The sequence below is a fragment of the Galleria mellonella genome, unplaced genomic scaffold (assembly GCF_026898425.1).
Source record: "Galleria mellonella isolate WM207_F2 unplaced genomic scaffold, CSIRO_AGI_GalMel_v1 utg117, whole genome shotgun sequence".
In the NCBI taxonomy this organism is placed as follows: Eukaryota; Metazoa; Arthropoda; class Insecta; order Lepidoptera; family Pyralidae; genus Galleria; species Galleria mellonella.
The window spans coordinates 8,595,914-8,616,826 of NW_026441980.1; the positions used below are offsets into that span (position 1 = coordinate 8,595,914).

Here is a 20,913-nt window from a genome sequence, read left to right on the forward strand (position 1 = left end):
TTGCGGTAATTATTACATGATATATTATAATTAATAATATAATATTAACTTATTTTATATTAGTTTCTATTGACAATTTAATTGTTATCAACTAAGGGAAATCTAGTGTTTTTTAATTTGCTCCTTTAGGAATTTAAGAAGTAATAAAATTTAATTGTATTGCCTTTCAATAAAAACTGTAAGTCTCTGAAACGAAAAACATAAATAATACATATAAATATTTACTTAGTTTTAATTATCAAATTAAAATAAAACGAGTAAAACAACAGCTTATTAAGACCTTTTGAGATTTTTTCTTACCTAACCTAAGTTCCTAAAAGTCAATTATCATACGTGTTATAGACATGAGGTTGAGTAGGTGGCCGTCGACTCTACCATTTGCAAGAACGCTGCCCTCAACTAATCTACGTGCAAACACAACGCCTCCATTTAGATGACACAATTCCTGACACATTACCCAATCTTGTCGTACGCTACACTGATTTCGGACCAGGTCTTTGTCTAAATCTATATTATTTAAGAGGTATTTCCATTCACTAATTACTAAATTTGTAGAACCACAAAATTATATATAAAAGTATTTAGTAGTCATATAATCTATTCAATAGACTCATGTCCATATATGAGGGCTTTCAAAAAGATATGGAAATTTTCGAAAAACTTTGCAGATAACAATTTTTGGGAATTCTTATGTGAATAGAAGAAAATAAATGTGATGTTCTGTTTATTCCTATTCATATTTTTATTTTATTTTATATGGGTAAAGCCAAGGTGTTTTCTCTTAATTCACTAATATTTGTATTTTTTTTTAGATTGAGAAGCCACCTATTTACCATAACATGTATAAATAAATTACTAATAGAGGATTAGGCCTATCGGGGATACCTCTATAAAAAAAGCGCGCCTTAGGTTCTTACCTCACAGGTGGTGTGGAAATAGAACCGTGAATAGACGTTATAAGAAATACATAAAACATATAATTGTATCTAAGTTAATAACCTATTCAGTATCATTTTCTATTTTTTTATTTTTAGAATAAAATATTGTCAATATCAGATCAAGTACTTAATTTGTTTTCTGCTCTAAAAAAATATTTTTACTTGTTATTAATGTACTCATAGAACAAATAAGAGCAATATATGAAATCATTTTTGATAATAATGAAAACCATCAGGATGGCTTATTTAACTCGCTGTAAATTTTTTGTATTCTATGATTAAATATTTAGCTCATACTTTAGTTTTGGAGTACAGGTATGAATCTGTGAAGGATTACTGATTTTTCAACTGGGTAAAATTGCATAATTTATTATTATTTTTAAGATTTATTTTTCAGAATTATTCCAATGCGAGAATTGTTGAAATTGAAGTCGGATATTTTGTACTTATAAAAAATGCTATTTTATATGAATTCTATCAAGTCGTCTAGGTATTACAATGGAGGGTATGACAGTATGCTGAATGTGAAAGATAACATTAAAATAAAAAGTAGGTACATCATGTAATTGACATTCATTTAAATAACTTGTTTCTTATCACTGTAAAGCAAGGACGCGATACTGTTGCGCATTTGTATAATTATACTTTTTGCATTTTTCTTGACGGATATTGATATTAAATAACTATTTATATAATATTAAATAAATAATAATTCAGTTAATAATTATTAAAATATATTGATATGTGGATTAAATAATATCAAATATATTAAATTACACACATATAAATATTTAGTTCTTTAATTATAAAAGAAAATATATAATAAGTATTCATAGTGGTATATATAATAAGTAGTCATATGGGATTCCGTAGCCAGTATTAAAAATAATGAAATCAAAGATTTGTTTAGTAAGGTTGTTTTACAAATTCAGTAAACTGTTTATATTTTTTTCATGCAACTTAGAATGACTAAAGCACTAGGCTTTTAATTCACTTAAGGCGTAGTTAGTTATTGCTAATTTGCTGTTAATTGTATATTTAAGAAATGTTGTCTCCTGACTGCATGATTGTTGATTTATTTTTGTAACACCCCTATTCTTTCTGTTAATTCATGATAAGAATTCCATTTTAATGGTCGTTTAAAATGTTTATGGTAGTTTTTAGTTTATGTTTTAATTCATTATACACCTATTACATTATGCTTATAAAAGAATTTACCTACCTTTTACATATTTACCTATATTTTGACTGGCCTGTAATTTTCGCATGATGTTGATTTGATGCTTAGAATAAAAACTTACAGTATAATTATTAGAAAATTTATACATAGATATTTAAACTTTTAATGACAAACGATACATTACTAAAAATTTTGGAAGGATCAAATATACTTATTTTTATTCGTATTTTGATATAAAATCCAAGTAGGGATGCAGATTAGAAGTCTACAAACATTTCCTGTTTTAAACACATTCATAATTTGCATAAAACGAGTTTGAATAGATATTTTTCATGAAAATCAATAACATGTAATGCAACATGTCTATATATACCTATACAATACACCTATAGAGTTTTTATCCAAGACACCATGAAAGCAAATAAATAGCCCACTTTGTAACTGTAGATACTGTAGCCTATGAATTTTATGATTGTTAGAAGTAACCAATGTGCATAGACAGGCATTAAAAATACTAATTTTAATTTAACAGTATCTAAAAACTAAATTGCATAAAAAAGTTTTCTAATGTAGTAGTGTACAATTTAAGCTTTCTTATCACTTTATATAATACTACTGCTACTTTATATATACTCCAGACTTTGTCCGCGTGACCGGAGTATGTTAAAAATAAAATATCCTGAATACTTCCCTATCTCATATGAATACCAAAACATAGTGGTCAGTTAAGGCGTTAAGGCGTTATAAAGTAACAAACAAACAAACACATTGTCACATTTATAATATTAGCAAAGATGAAAGTTTGGATGTTTGTTACTCAATCAAACAGCTGAAAAGATTTGAATAAAGATTATTTTTAGATAAAACATTTTTATGTCATTATTTTCGGAATTTTCTAATTACTTTATTTTACGATATATCAAAGACTTTTTATTTCCTCTTTTAGACTATAAGAGGTAGTCTTTATCTAAAATACAGTGTCCTCTTGCTGATTTATTAAAAAATAAGTATTTAATTAAATTTATATCAGATAATAGAATATAGTATCATAATCTAAGAGTATAATATAATATTCTCTTTGGTTCAAGATAAATTTTCAATTTCAAATAAATAATAATAACAGTTAAAAAAATTATTTTATGTTTTACATTTTTTTAAATAATACAGTCATACATTCTTACAGCCATAAGAATAGTAAATTCCTTATTATTATATTATAATATTAAATTTTGATATCGGATTAATAAGTAGTGTTGTTATTTATGTTAAATTAATATATAAGATTGATTGGAGAGTATAGGTACTATTACGAATGCAAATGTTTATAGAGGAAATGAATAGTAATAACACATGTAGAGACAATATATTATTAAAAAAATATAATTTAAGACAAAGTATATTCATTTGGCCGTCTGATAAATAAGTTTATGTGTATAACGAGAAGGCCATTTGCAACGATCGATTGTTTGGGCTGCTCGCAGTCACCTTAATTGCTCATGAATCAAGATGTCTCGAGCACTTTTGTATGTGTGACATGACCATCACGAGACTTACTGACTTATCACATACTTTTTTAATTAAAATCCAACCGATTTGTGTTACTATGCACCATGGCTGTTAATATATTTCACAGAGTCTGAGAGGAATAAAATTACTTAGCTACATAAAATTGAAACACGTGTATTGGTGCGTGTATGAGTCTAGTGTCCGTGACCTCAACTGAATCTCTTATTCATAACGCAAGATTACGTTTTGCGATTTTAAGTCTATCAGGTTTAAAACTATAATGGTCGACTGTATCTATTTTTTTTATACAAACGACAATAGAGACAACATAATAATGATGGATTTATTTAGAACTAGCTGAAACTCACAGCTTTGATTATGTACTTCAGTTAATTGCGTTAAAACGGATTATGCCTTATATTTCATGGAAATTTGATTAACCATTTAATCGCATTGAATAACAAAATTAAAACAAACATCTTTACTAATTTTATATTTATGGTATTAGTAGTTCAATTTTTAATACGGAACTTAAGAGTAAACATGTTGCATATATATAGGCAGGACTGCGGATATGTTATCTTGAGTGCGAAAAGCACATCCGCAAATTTTGTAGGGAGCTACAAATAAGTGAATATCTGTAGGGAAGCGTGTGGTGTGATGCGTGCGAAACTTTTGTATTGCTGAGCCCGCATGTGTGGACCACCCCAGGGCTTTTGCAACAAAATCATTAAATCGACCCCCTATAAGTTAATCTAGCCATTACCAAACGAGCATACGTCATCTATTGTCATGTCGAATTTAAGTAACCCTATTCAATCTGCACCGTAAGATAAATTGATGAATAACAATTGATATTACCATGTTATTATAATAATTTATTTATAGCTCCCATAATACCTACCTACTTACAATCTATAAAAATAAAATATAATTCCCGAATGTACGTAAGCGTATCACCTCAGAATTGTTGTACTTATTTAACTGTTTACTTTTTTGTTGTGTTCTTAATTAATAAAACAACGTTTATGGAAAAGAAAATGTTTGAAAAATCGTACGGAAAAGTGAAAGAAATTGGTTTAAAAAGGGAAGATTTGATCCTAAGTTATTTATTAGTACACCCGTGTAAAACTCGGGCGGGCAGTTAGTATCTGGATAAAATTAAATATGTATTTATTTTATTTCTATAATTATCTACTATTAAAATTATTAGTATTTTTCTATATGTACTTGACTCAATTAGTACACAATATGGGCACGTATTTTTATAGAAATTGTGGTGTATAAAATAAACAAATATAAAATTAAAAAGATTTTGAATTAATTAATTTATATAATATTTATGTATACTTGTATACTAAATTTGAGTCGATGAAACTCTATAATGATCTAGGGAAGAGATAATAAAAAACCAACAAACAAATTCATTTTAGGTATTAGTTGTGCTATATGTGGAAAATGATGAAATATACATACATCTTATTTCGTAGAAAATGGATCTAAGCGTAATCTATGTAATTACGTTCTGTTGATACCTATTGCAAGAGACAGTGTACACTCCTTGTAAGGGTTAAGTGCTTTAAATGGTAGATTATTTCAGGATTTTATTGTTCCGTAGAGTCAACGATATCCATTTGTCTGTCACGGGTTTTACGTTTCATAACGAAACAAAATCAAATTTTAAATTTACACGTAATGTAAATGTTTATCTAATAAGTGTTATACCTAAAACCATGAAAACGTTGTGTTACTAATCACGATATAATAAACACATAACAAAGGTGAAAGAAAAAACTGACTTCAGTTGTGGCAAAATTAATTATTTTGTTTTGAAAACTAAACTGTTGTTCAGACCTTCTTCTTTTAGAAGTCGGCTAAGAAAAAAATTATCAGCTGCGGATAAATTTTGTGACCAGAAACGTCGGACATTATAAACATAAAAAAATCTTTTAAATTTTTAACAATAAAGTTTTTCTCAAATATTATTATTATTAATTTCATAATTTTACCATTTATTAGTTATCCTTAAATTAATTTTATTCGTTTTTATTTTATGTCAGTATTTTAGAAACACATCTATCGTATAAGTCAAAAACAGAATATCTTTTATGTTATATGCTATTTTTATGGAATTGTTTTTTTTTTTGAGGGGAATAATAAAGAGTTTTTATTCATTTATTCAATATAATGTTTACCCTATAATCATATTGTTTGTAATAAATATACGCTTAAAATATTTTAAGTTCTATAACGGACTATATTTACTTATCGGGGTAAAAAGTACTTTATGTCCTTTTTCATCCTATATAATACTCGTACGTGTATATCAGATTTCATACTGATCAAAGCCATCGAGGCGCTTAGAGGTAACAAAAAAACTTATTTTCAGATTTATAATATTGGTAAAGATACACTGCTTTAGAATATACTAAATGTCTTCTAGTTCTTTGGTCATAACTCAAATTGGTAAGAGAATTTGACGACAATGTAATAGCTGTTGTCTACAAAACTTCTCGATTTCGCAGAAGATATTTAAATTTAGCTAAGTACATGCAATACATATACAATTAAAATATTTAATAATTTTTATTAAGGATAGATTCTAAAATAATTCATTAATGAATATACGTATGTGTATTTTTATACTTTTTTTTTATAAACAATACAGAGAAACGCCGATAAATAAAAAAAAAATATGTGTTTATGATATATCGATTTAAGAATCGTTTTGTTTTTATTTTTAATTAGTTTGCCGAAACTCTATTTTATAGTATATCTTAATATAAGTATTATATTAAAAATATAATATAACGTTGTTCGTTAATTAATGCTAATCTCCGAAAACGCTTTTAATGGCATTTTGTGAATGTGTCTTGTTTGCTCTAATTGAAAGGTCGATAAGAAAAAATGGATCCAGTAAAGTGCAACATTAGTATTAATATAAAAACCACGTTTAACATGATAAAATTCTTTTAATGCAGTTTCCGTGTATAGGTTAAAAGAATAGTTTTAATTATAAATCTCCTATAAACCATCTTCTATTGGTATCTTTTTAAATATTTTCATGTTTAAAGAATCATGTGTTGTTGCTAAAAAATCTGGATTGATCCATATAATGACAATAAAAGATAACATGAGTATCACAATGTATTTTGTGATATTCATGGTGCTCTTCGTGTCTATTAGCAAACCAATTTTCAACAAATCGTTAAATTGCTCGCAATTAGAAGTTTTATAAAAAAAACAATATAGATATTTTCCGACCAAATACTCGTATTATACCAGTAAAAATAAATATTATAGCGGTAACAATAATAATTAATAATAATTTCTCAGACTGTTTACATATAAATAAAATAATGTTTTAGGCATAAACCTAACATATTGTGTTTATTATCCGTCACGTATAGTGCAATTTCTATACTGTAAGGTTATACAAAACGGGCATGTTAAGATTTAATCAGGATTGTAAATATTTACAGGACTCATGGTTGTGGTGCTTTCATTTATCAAATTCTCAAATTTGATTACATTATTTTTTTATAGTGTTTCTGGAATTTTCTGTTTCGAAAATTACTTTTAGTGTCAGCACATTTAAGTTTTCATTAAAATTCGTTTGAATTGCATGTCTTAAAATGAACAATAATTATAACTATATCTTCTACATAAAATTGATTACTATTTTAACCATTCACACACTCACATATGTAAGTGTTTCTTAACTCTTTGAGACTATTTTTCACATTGAATAATTAATATTATTATGAAAACTATTGTAGGAAAAGAAAAACACATTAAGTACATAAAATTTCAGTCAATACTAAAACTGCATTGGCACATTATCTACTACTTATTATTCTGGATTACGCCGATTCCTGTTATATTAATCTTACAGAAAATCAATTAATTAAATTTCAGCGATTTTTTAATATTCTATACGGTTTATATTTAATCTTCGCAAATATTACCATATTTCAGATTTCGGCAATTAACTCAAGGTGAATTGGAAGCCAATTCGCCTTCGCAGGAATTGGCATATCCTATCTCTTGTTTACACTATGCTTTCTCTTTAACTCCAGATTACCTCCTCCTGTGCTTTGAGTTTTATGTTGATTCTCAGGGTCGCTACGCAATAACGTAGCGCGAGATTCCTTCATTTAGTAAAAGAATGAATAGGAGATTCATTCTTTTAAATTCTATGCTTTCATAATTCAAGCTTTCCATCACTCTTCTTACTTCTCTCATCTTACCTCTTTCCATTAGATAAACGCAATCTCTTGTCTCATTCAAGAGGCAGGTAAAATCTCATCACCCATCTCTCTAATTAGCTTTAACGTTTACTACCTATTATTTATTTTTCCTGTTTAGTATGTTTATGGCAGCTCCTAGACAGTTGCCTACACTGTATAATGGATAATCCGGCCCTGAATGTGTTCTTTAAATGACAACAATTTTTTACTTCCTAGGATGTCATAAGATGCCATTATAAATAAACCATAATATATTAGTGCAGAAGTAGGTAAACTTTTCATTTTAATTTTAACAAGAGTTTAAATATAACACTCCTGTTAAAGTTCATAATAACGTCAATAATGATCATTTGTAACCTATGTATTATTATTATCTTGTAATTATTATTGTACTATTGTAATAATATGGAGAAAACAATAAAGAGTATCTATCTATTTATTGTTGAGTAATGACTATCGTGAGTCATTATTAAGTATTATTAAAAGTTTACACAATTGAAACTTTAAAACCCTTTTAAAGTAACCGTTTTTAAGATCCTACTTAGAATATCTATTATAGGAATTGTAAATATGAAATAAATATACTTCCAGAAAATGCTTCACGTCACACGTAGGTAATATTTATATGCACTTGTTACTCGCAGTTGTAACATATCTATTCGTTACTCACTTGTTAAAATCGCGATCTAGTCGTTTAGTGGCTACAATGCAAACAAGCAAAAAATACCACGGTGGGAATAAAATATTTGTTAACCGACTTCAAAAAGAGGGGGTTCTCAATTCGTCCCTACTTTTTGGCAGTACAGTATTTGTTGTTGTGTAGGAGATTTTTTTTGTCTATAGGCAACCTACAAGACTTCATAAGTACACATATTTTTAAGTTTATTTTTACTAAAGATAATGTTATTTATTGACTTATAAGGCTGGACAGCAGAGCATAGATTACTAATGGTCTCTATAAGTTTATTAATATGTCATTCATTTATTATTTAGTACAAATATAACGTATATAAAGTGGACTCAATTAATGATGGAAGTATTCTCTCCCTGTCTAATTAAAGGTAGCATTGGATATATTAAGTTTATAAAGTGCGCTAGAAGTTACGATATTTTCAATATTAAAAAAAAATTAAAGTAAGTTTTAGTATAAAAAAATACTTATTTTATATTGAGTTTTTTAATGCATCTATGTAGTCGTAACTGTTTTATAGTGAAGTAGGCTGTTTCATAAATGACCATAATAATATTTATTCATTAAAAATTAATAATTCATTGTCACCATTCACTATTAAGGACTGTCTTTATTTATATGTGCAGAACGAGACACGGTCAGTTGCATTTCACACATTGACGCACACATACAACGACTATTTTTGTACTTAGGGAAAAGATAAATTCAATTACTGATATTGGTGACTCAAGACTGAGCAGTTGTGAATTAAATAAGTACATGGAGAAATGTGAGAGTTCTTGAGAAATGATTTACACGTTATTGAGTCCTATAGTCCGCGACTATTATAGGTATAGGTTTATAATTATAAACATCGAAGTTTTCGGCTGGCTATTTGCGGATTCGTGGCTTTGGGACTTCCTTTCTCTATGCAAACAACAGCAGGCACCTTGACACTAGAGGTTGTTAACCGATGCATTAGATGGAGCACAACACAATTGAGGCCAGTGTGTGAGCGAGTTCAAGAGCAATTTAGGTTCCCTAGGTCAGTTCGCCGAAGGTAACCTTGACATTGACCACAATAATACCTGTATTTGTATTACCTTAAACAAGGAAGAAGTATTAATATATTTTGCTTCATTTATATAAATGATGATAACATATGTCTAGCATCTAATAGTTTAAATAATGTTTATTTAGAATAAGACGCAATTTTACATAATGATCTAAAAATATAATTTAGATAAGTTTATCTTTCATTGTACATTATAACATATACTAAAGACAGGGCAAATTAAATAATAATTTTGTGGTTAGGACCTATCTGTATGATTTAAGGCAGAGAGAATAAACTATGAACCCAATTTACACAGAAAAATTCGAGGCGTCAGGATTAATTTATATTATTTATTATATGATTATAAATATGAAAGTGTGATAATTTGTTACCTCTTGGCGCCTTAACGGTTTAACTGATCATTAAGAAATTTGATATACACGTAGGTACTCTTCAGATATAGGTTAAAAAAGATATAAAAAATATAGGCTAGAAAAAGATTTAGGCTGCTTTTTATTCCGGTCAATAAACATATCGTGGTCTTGCAGAAGAAGATACGAGTAAAAGTTAGTTACAAAAAAACACATGGATACAAGACCGTATCATACACTATAATTCTCACTAAAAGTGTAATTTTTTTTTAACAATTTGTTAACATTCTTAAAAACATATTAATACAATAAATTTTTCAAGTAGTATGTTGTTCAATTACGATACAATATTACAATTAGAAGTTGCAGTAACTTCTTGTAAAGCTGTGTAGTCTCCTGTTGAGGATTGCATAAAGTTGCGAAAAAGATGAACTTGCTCGCAGGTGGTCTTACTTATCTTATACAAAAAACATTTGGGCCGGTTTACTCCAAAGAGATAAAGCAATAGATAAAGCAAGTATCTATACCTACAATGCGTATTTAATACTCTTGTACCTAGATATGCGTTACGTGTTATAAATATAAGGTTGTTTGATTGTAATTTAAGAAACTCTGCAACTTTGTAGATAACAATTTTGTAAACGGTAAATTTTGATAAATTAATATGTAAAAATAAGTCAAAAAGGAGAATATATATATATATATATATGTAGGTATTATACGTATATCTTCTTCTATCTATTTACGTAGTTACACCATTACGTAGTTTACACCATTTTTCTTTACGTTACAGGATAATTTTCTTCGTTAGTTCTGATCCGATTTTGACGTTTCTTTTTGCAATGGATAGGTTAAATCCATGTCGATCCAATTCTAATTTTGTAATGTTTGAATCGGTTTAAATTTTTTTTTAAATATTCTTTGTTATGCAATACTCATCTGTTATCAGTTCTGAATTGACTTTTATAAGCTTTTTGTGATTATTTTTTAATGGACATTGTTTATTTTCATATCAATTTAGAATACAGTGTCAATTTGAAATTTCATATTTATTTCTTTCCAAAAAGAACGATGTTGTTTGTTTACTACTCGTAATTGGGTCCAGTAGCAAATAATATTTATATATACTTTTATTTTGATATTATATATAATTATATTTACTGAGACAGAGAAACATGTGTTAACTTAAAATAGGTGCAATATAAATATGATGTCATCAACTGCTCCAGACAATAATTTTACAACCTCATTCACAGGACTTTGGTGTTTGGAAATAGCATTCTGTAAGCTGACGCGACGACTTTCCAAGAGACGAGAGACACAAACAGAAAAAAAATGTTTCATGAATTAAATACAGCACGCGCATCCGCTTAAATGCGTGTCTCATAAAATATCTAGATATACAAGCAAGTACTTCTTTAGGTACCTACCTAAATAAGAACTCATATATTGATATTTATGATCACATATTGAGATTCATATGTATTATTATATGAGTTAGAATAAAGTAAATATGAAATCATATACATACTTGAAAACGATTACCTACTAACAAATTTAATTTGCTTTATACAAGAGTCAACAAACGGGTATCAGTTAAGAGCCTCATTTATGAGGAAATTCGTTTTCATGTTCTTACTTTTAATAGAAAAATTACCTGAGTACCGAAATAAGTAGGTAGTTTAATGAAGTAGGCAGTTAGGTAAACAGTGGATTATATCAATACCTATAGATACTTACTGTATCCACACCTTAAGAAAAACAATGGAAACATCCATGTACCTATTCCTTATTATGTAGGAGGTACTTATATTGATTTCATGCATTCTCATTCTTTATTGTTATGACAAAGAAAAGAGGATGTTACGATAATGCGTGAATTCATTGCAATAATAATATGCACTTATGTACTTTACATCAATGCAGCCAGGACGTCGATTTCAATTTGACTAAGTACATCCTGCTTTCTCGAGATATTCTTGATGTGACGAGGGTTATTTTTTAACAATTCGCCACAGTGCTTCGCATAAATCAATAAAACAGATTGTAAAGATGTTGTCAATTGTTGAATCAAAGAAAATTATAAGGCCCTTTGGTGTGAAGTTTCTAGGTGGTCATCGTTATTCAATAAGGCATCTGCGCATTAAAAATATCTTACCGGACGATGATTTTGCGCTTTTTCTAAAAAATATTGTTACTTGCTATGTGCAAGTAATAATAATTTTTAAATGATTCTAATATGAATTCGAAAATGTAGGCTCGGATTCTGTTTAGAATTATCGAAATGCAGTCAATTATTTTGCGAATTAAGCTATCATCGCTCAGTGTCTAATATGGGGCCATGTATGCTATGTAAGCCGGTTGCTTTATGACTAGGTATGAAAAAATATATACTTGCAGTGGGGGTAACGGATTGTTAGTAATGAGGTCTAGCAGCCGTATTTTAGGCACTATCCTTTTTATTTAATTTATGATAATGAAATAGTAATCCTGCGCTAATAGTAAGCGTAGGCGAAGCACTAGTGAGGGATGATAGGTAAGATTGAAAAGGCAGGTGAGTTAGCCCATTATTAAACTGGAATTTTCCGTGGTTAATACCTGGCAAGTTCATTATAATGGGTCTAGGCTCAGGTGTAGACCTGGTTTCATTCATTGGTACTCCGCCAGTGTAAACCAGTAAAAAACCAAACAGATTGTGTTCCACAAAAAAAAAAAACCGAATTCAAGTATGGCAAAAACAGTTGTTTTGATTTCATAACTGAATTACTGAACCAATTTCGATAAAATTTCTATGGGACCAGACCACTTACTCGCGGTGACGGTATAACGGTCAAAATTTAAACTTTGAGGCCGACAAAAACATGGTAGGAAAAAACTCAATAAAATCTTTATATTGTACCTGCAAAAATGGGTCTCGAACCGTAGGCTGTTGCGCTCATAGAGCAACTATTATTTGATATTTAGGGTATGCAAGGCATCTGACATAGCCAATAAAACTTACATCAACAGAAATGGGAGACATATTTTTAAGATTTGATAGTTCTAATGAAGAGTCTTCACAGATATTAATGTCAATTAAGTTATCAATGTTGGGTTGCCTATAAACATATAACCACTTTGAATAACAATGAAACTATTTTTCCGTGACTGTGCTCATGAACCCCTAACTGTTAGTATGCGATTCATCAATGAACGCACCATGGCCCAAATCGGGGCAGACTTTGCAGAACCCAATCTACTCAGGCGATAACCGGGCAAACGTCTTGAGCGGCATAATGCATATTTCCATTCATTTATAAATAGCGATAAATCTACATTTTTACTCTGAGCGACATAATATTTAATATATGACATACTTATTAGAAGAATTAGGTCAAAAAGTAATATTCTTTGCAGAATACTAACTATCGTGAGCTATATTCTATTGTAATTATTTGTGACGGCTTTATTAAGTGTATTTTGTAACACTTAGTAGGTAATAAAAAAATACGACAATTATCTAATAGCAATTTCTTCCAGCTTAAACGTATAAGTATTTTGTCAAATAAGATCCTGTTTGGAAATAACAATTTCTATTCTGGGTTCTTGAAATTTATATTTAAAAAATATATAATTTTATAATTACTATCTATTGATCGATATCTTCAGGACAGTTTACACAGAATTCACACATTTTTAAGTCTTCCACATATATCAAGTTATCTAGCAGTGAATACCATAGATTATTGTTGTATATCAGTTGATGGATCATTCAAATAATTTATATATATAAAAGAGACAAATATAGAAGAGATACATATATCAACACAGCCGAAATCGTTGAATCTAGAATTTTGAAATTTTGCAATTAGGTTGTTTATATAACGTAGGTGAACAATAAAAAAGGAATTTTGTGAATTCAACACCTAAGGGAATAATACTTCCAAAATCCACGCGTACAAAGTCGGGAGCAAAATATACTATTTTATAAGATTAGCTCATACAGACAGATAGAAACGTAAATTATGTAATATGTAATACTGTGCTGATCATGGTAGGTATTATGACTACGTTAATCTAGTATAGGCAGTGGTTATCGTTTTCGACCATCATAAAAATATAATGATTATATTGACTCATGTAATTACGCATAAGGATAAGTAAAGGATAAACGGCTGTATTAAAATCTGTGGTTTTCAAAGTAAGAACTATGAAATTCCATTCTGGTTACAAAAGTATTTATTTATTTATATGCCTCTGTACATAGTAAATGTAATTTCATATAGATATTAAGTATATTACGGAATGTTATTTTTCTTTGAATACCTTTATACAAACGTGAAGTTTGTATGAATATAACGCATTTCTTATAGTAGTGAAGTTTCTATAATATTAAAAATTCGTAATAGAAAAAGATTTTGTCCGTCATAAATCCTATCATAACAGTTTTAACATTTTAAATGGTATGTCTTATGTAATTTTAACTTCAAATTTGTGTTTCGTCATGCCCCCAAATTTCGAAAAATATTTCATGATAGACCCTCAGATGTATTGCAAGTGTCAATTGTCAACACTTTATGTCAACGTTCTGTCAATATTCATCTACTTATAGTCTCTCTAATCTGTACAAGCAGTTGCCATTGCAACTGGTTCTTTTTGTAATATAAATTTTTAATTAGTCCAGTAATTAATCTATGGTTACCTTTAATTAATATTGACTTATGCCAGATTTGTAATAAATACTTAGGTACAGTTTTGTATAATTATGTACCTAGCAAGATTTTAACAACAAAGTTTGAAGATTATATAATGAAAATCTTTTTTCTATACGATTCGATCAGGTGACAATTAATAAAATGTTCATGCAGAGGTTAAGTTTTCGTGTTTCTTCTTCTGTGAAATATCATTGGAAGTATTGTGATCAGTGTATCAAGTTATATTCAACACAAGTTAAAAATAAACCACTACACAATGGTGGTCCATGGTATGCATATACGAAGAAAGTCGAAGATGGTATCTTAAGTAAGGATCCATATCAGGAAAAAATAATGCAGCAGTTACAAGAGATATACCAAGAAGTGACAAAGTTTGAAAGACCTACAACACAAGGTCGTAGTAGTGGCTCAATATTTAGTTTTTTTAAAAAAAGTGAACCTGAAAGAATTATTGCACCCAAAGGTCTATACATTTTTGGAAGTGTTGGTGGAGGAAAAACGATGTTAATGGATTTATTTTATGAATCTCTTCCGGTAATGTTATCTATTTTATCTTGAAGCTTTGTAAATAATGTTTCCTGTTACTTAAGAAATAAAAGTTTTTATGCCAATAAGTGATTTATAGAGGCAAAACAAAGTTTATCTGGTCAGTATGTACTTTATCCAAGTTTAAATAATACCATGTCTTATTTCAGATAAAAGAAAAGTTGCGTGTACATTTCAATTCATTTATGCTGAACATACATGCTCGTATACATGAGCTAAAAATTAAGTCTGGCAAAGGTGCAAGTTCATTCAGAGATGAAGGTGCAAAACCCTTTGACCCTATACCACCAGTAGCTGCAGATATTACACAAGAATCCTGGCTTATATGCTTTGATGAATTTCAAGTACGTAAAACCTTATTATAAATGTAAAAGTGAGTTTCATCATTACATTTAGAATATTATAATATTTGGCATAGAGAAGGATATAGGCTAGCTTTATCTAGATCATATAGTATAGCCTGTTAGCATATCTAGTAATAATTACTATTATAATATTGCAGTTATATTTTATTGGTTAACATATAAATTAATTTTGAATTTCTTGTCTTGCATATTGTAATTTATTTAATTAAAATATATAAAAATAATTGTGCTATATGTTCATGAAAAGTGAACTTAATCTTATTTTGTGGCATGTTTATTGAATTTAGACATAATTACAGGCATAATAAGAATAAGAATAAGAATAAGAATAATTTATTTGCTCGAAATGTGGTACAAAGGTCTTTAAATGGTAACTGAACTACACATTTCGCCTTATCTAAAGGCATGCAAATTTTGTTTTAGCACATGTTAAGTAAAAGTTTATCAATTATGTATGTCCAAATAATTATTCTAAATACATATTAATTGTTACATTGAATTAGTTAATTATGTCAACATTTAAAAATAGTCGATATTATAGTTATGAAGCATTAAAATTGTACATGTCATATTATTAATATTATTACGTAAAATGCATTCTTAGTCTAATCTGCCATTCAGACTTACAAATTCTTTTATCGTGTAAAAACACTTTTCATTAAGCCAATTTCGTAGTTTTCTTCGGAAAATTTCAAAGGGCATTTCACGAAATGACTGGGGTATCTTATTGTAAATATTTATGCACATCACAAAACAATTTTTATGATAAAGGCTACTCTTACATATAGGCATGTGTAGTTTGGTAGGGTCCCTTTTGATAAATTTATTAATTTCACAAATTTTATTAAATAACTGTGGGTGTTTTTTAACAAAGATTCCAATTTCTAAGATATATAAACTCGTAACTGTTAATATTTTTATATCTTTAAAATAGTTTCTACATGATTCCATAGGCGCTAATCCACAGATAGCTCTAACGCATTTCTTTTGTGAAATGAATACTTTGTTAATCAATGTTGCATTACCCCAAAGTAAGATTCCATATCGCAATATAGATCCAACGTAGCCATGATACGCGGTAAGAGCTGCATTTTTACTGGCTGTATTGCGTAGACGTCTGAGTGCATATACAAATTTATTAATTTTAGTACATAACACATTTATATGGATCTTCCAATTACAATTTTCATCTAACGTAATACCTAGAAATTTTACTACATTATCTTTGGAAATTAATTTGTTTCGATATTTTACTGTTAGGTTCTTATTTGTGGAATTGTAATTAGAAAATTGGACATATTTTGTTTTCTCTGTATTTATACATATTTAATTGAATAACTTAGTTGCTGTCTAAGGCATGTAATGCCAATATGACTTTAAAAAGTAGAATTTATGTCTATAATTAGCAGTTTGTAGATTGTCTGATTTTTGTTTATCAATGTTCAGTTCATTTATATAGGTTGGTATATATTTCATGATTTTAAAGATTAAAAAGGTCAGGGTAAGAGAAATAATGCTTTGCTTTTTTCTTTTAGAAATGATGACAGTCTTAGCCACCTTGTTATTGGCAATTGAATTTATAAATAGAAAAAAGGCAATGTAGGGTAATGTAAAATGCTAGTTTGGCTGTAATAATATCTCACAACTATTAGGTGATAGACCAATAATGTCTATATTTTAAAACAAATTCTATTATATTTATAGGTGACAGATATTGGGGATGCTATGATATTAAAACGTCTTTTTACTCAGTTGTTTGATAATGGCTGTGTGGTGATAGCTACGAGTAATAGGAAGCCAGATGACTTGTACAAAAATGGTTTACAGAGATCTAACTTCTTGCCATTCATACCAGTGTTAAAATCACATTGTAATGTGCTTCAGTTAGATTCAGGAATTGATTACAGATTACGGGGAAGTGGCAATAAGTATAGCAAATATTTTATGTAAGTGAATTTAATTTTCTATAAAGTTAAAAAAAAATATTACTGTGTTTTAATCGCAAATAAGTAGAAGTTGTACTGAAATTGGGCCCAATAATAGTATTAGGCCCATTTTCTATTTTTGGTCTTATTAGGTATTCTATTTTAGGTCTTGACATGATTTTACTTATTGATCAAAAATCAGAATAGATATTTTGTTATTTTATGTAGTATTTAGAAAACATCAAAACAATAATTTTCCAACAATTCAATAGAAAAATGATTTTTCAATATTTTTAGGAACAGTGAATTAACAGAAGAGAACAATGCGGTAGACAATTTATTTAAATTTCTTATTTCTAAAGAGACAGATACAGTCAGACCTAGAGTTATAAACATTATGGGCAGAAATGTTAAGTTTGCCAAGTCTTGTGGAAGAATTTTGGATTCAACTTTTGAAGAACTGTGTGATAGAGTAAGTGCTTTTTTTTTAATAAAGCAATTATAACCTTATCTATTGTGGAGTACTAATAAAAATTTAATTTCAGCCTCTGGGTGCCAGCGATTATCTTGTTATTTCAAAAACATTCCATACAGTGTTTATAAGAAACTTACCTCAGATATCTATAATAAAACATAGATCTCAGCTCAGAAGATTTATTACACTTATAGATACTCTTTATGATAATAGAGTAAGGGTAAGTGTTAGTTCATAAATGATATTGTTTATTTACATCCTTATATTTCTTGGTTTTTCTAAGTTAATTTATGGTAGTATAATGTTGTCAACTTTTGTCATGTTTTACATATCTTTTATAAGTGTATTTTTAAAATTCCACATACTTGATACTAATATACCTGATACTAGTAAAATAGCGAATCTTATTGCCTTTTGTTACATTTGAAATCCTGACTGATATTCTTTAAAAAAAACCCCACTCAATATCATAATAAACACATAAATATGCAAAAAATATAATATACTTATGTTTGTCTCTGATGACACTATCCTTGGTATTTTGTTACATGTTGCCATGTAGACACGATAGATTTTCATAATAAATTTTGTAAATTGTTTGCTCCAACTTGAGAGATAGGATAGTTTTAATCCTAATATTTTTTTTTTATACCAAACAATGTTTGCTAACAATAACTAAACATTGCATGTACATATATGTATATATATAGTAGCTAGTTATTTTGTGTATTGTGTTTATATTTTCTTTCAAAAATGTTGTGTACCTATATAAAAGCTTATTGTATATTTTATAGGTAGTAATAGCAGCTGATTGTGAGCCTAAGGACCTGATGAAAGTAAATGAGGAAAAAGAAGTGGGTGATGCTGATAGAGCTCTTATGGATGATTTGAAGATAACTAAAGATTCTGTAAGTACATAGAGTACAAGCAAATCTATGTATTTTATATAAACATTAAAATGTTTCTAATGTAATTTATCACAGATTTACGTTATTACTATATTGATAAAATTTGTACTGAAAAGAACTGTGCCATTATTTGATGGTTTCAGAATTTTTTACTTCCATACAAATATAGATGAAAACATGAAAGTAGCAGTAACTTAACTCTTTGCACAATTCACACTAGGGAATCTGAGTACTTATAAAAATTCAAAAAATTAAAATCAGTAATTTCCGATGGATGTGCTGGTTATCACATTGATAACAAAAAATAATAAGAATGTATGAATATATACTCCATCAGTCAAAATCTAAATGAAAAGAAATAACTATAGATATATTCAGGCTGTACAATGAGCTCCCTACTGTGGTTTTCCCTAGAGACTACAGTATGAGGTTCTTGATAACGGCAACATGCACGTAACACCACTAGTCATGCAGGTGTCTATAGGTTATAGTGACCATTTAGCATCAGACAGGTTTCATATGTATTCTTTATTGCACTTGTAAGTTAAATATAAAATAATGTATTTATAAATTTTGTAAGCAAGGGTGGACTTATCTCTGAAAGAGATCTCTTTCAGTCAACCCAATACAGTTACAAAGTATTTCGTTAGCAGGCAGCTAAAGTGCTACAACTATTAATACGTAAACAAATGTACAGTTAAATAAAATATTAACATATATAATAAAATATTACATAAACACATACACTATAAATACGTATAATACCTACCTACTTATATAATAAATGTTAAAATAAATGAATATATTACTTATATTATAAATTTATTTTAATGATTTGACAGTTCAATTAGAAAAATAAAAAAAAATATATACATAAGGGAAAAAAAGTATATTTCAACCTTTTCTTGAAAGAGGTAATAGAGGGACTCTCTTGTATATGGGAAGGGAGTTTGTTTTATTTTTGGTTTTATGTTTGTTTGCAACTGTTGTGGTATAACATACATATATTTTAATCGTGACTTTTAATATATAAATAAAACCAATACTACTGCCAGTTAACAGTTATACAATATATTGTGAGTTATATACTTACATTTCAAGACAAAGTTAATTTTAAAAAGTATAAAAATATCCAAATAAAGCAATTTAGACACAACCAAGGACTTCTAATTATTTCTTATTTGATCATTTCTTATTTTTATCTCACTTTTCAGGAAGATGCAAGAGCTGCTATATTCACGGGTGAAGAGGAAATGTTTGCTTGTGACCGGTGTTTATCAAGAATAATGGAAATGCAAACTGAGGAATATTGGGAGAAATGGGGAAAACATCTAAATTAATGGATCAAGAATAGTTAATATTAGCTAAATAAATTATTTAAATTAGTAATTTTTTTTCACCTGCCATTACATTGTACTTGGGATATACTGTATGAGTCCTAGATTCATAATGAGTAATCAGTTTTATTTTTTTAGGTATTATATAATACCTTGATACTACATTGTACCTTGTTGATGTACAGTCAGTATTACTCAACATTGTCATAAATATTTATTTCATACTAACTTTATTGTTTGTGTGTGTATAAGGGTTACTTAATTTTGACTGTTAGGTTTTGATTACGCACATACACATGTTAGTATTTTTTATGTGTATGTCAAATATTTTTTTATTAATTTATTAAAATTTATATAGACATCTAATGTCATGCATAATAATGCCAATTGATTCGACTTTATTGTTACGTACCTGTTTAGTGTTGAAGAGTTTTATTTTGTTAACTATTTATTTGAAATAAGAATGAAATAAAAGTTATAAATATATAACGTGGTTTATGTGTGTGTTAAAGCACAAAAGATTCGTATGGGTCGACGTTCAACGGCTTAGGTGACCCCATATGCGAAAATGTCATGTGTACATGCATCATCTTTGTCATGTGCTACCTTTCTTAAGGACAAAGGTGTTGCGCCTCCTATTCCTCTTCAGATTTCAGAAAAACCAGAGGGGACTTTGTACAAAAGTCATTTG

General features: G+C 28.5%; 1 protein-coding gene across 2 annotated transcripts; it reads left to right on the forward strand.

Moving 5' to 3' along the window:
- The first annotated feature begins 14,396 nt into the window (after window positions 1-14,396).
- Window positions 14,397-20,711, forward strand: LOC113511633 (putative ATPase N2B). Of its 2 annotated transcripts, XM_052897046.1 has the most exons (8): window positions 14,397-14,414; window positions 14,793-15,200; window positions 15,362-15,556; window positions 17,282-17,523; window positions 17,800-17,974; window positions 18,048-18,197; window positions 18,772-18,885; window positions 20,100-20,711. In XM_052897046.1, the coding sequence occupies exons 1-8, from the start codon at window positions 14,412-14,414 to the stop codon at window positions 20,223-20,225; spliced, it is 1,413 nt and encodes a 470-aa protein (XP_052753006.1). In that variant the 5' UTR covers window positions 14,397-14,411; the 3' UTR covers window positions 20,226-20,711. The 2 variants fall into 2 exon arrangements, with proteins under 2 accessions (XP_052753006.1, XP_026751107.1); XM_026895306.3 differs by lacking the exon at window positions 14,397-14,414 and having other exon boundaries at window positions 14,550-15,200.
- The last annotated feature ends 202 nt before the right edge of the window (window positions 20,712-20,913 follow it).

Bases quoted from the DNA above. Each gene is read 5' to 3' on its own strand.
- LOC113511633 (XM_052897046.1), top strand. The intron at 15,201-15,361 runs GTAATGTTATCT...GTCTTATTTCAG, and splicing joins TATTTTATGAATCTCTTCCG to ATAAAAGAAAAGTTGCGTGT. The intron at 17,975-18,047 runs GTAAGTGCTTTT...ATTTAATTTCAG, and splicing joins TTGAAGAACTGTGTGATAGA to CCTCTGGGTGCCAGCGATTA.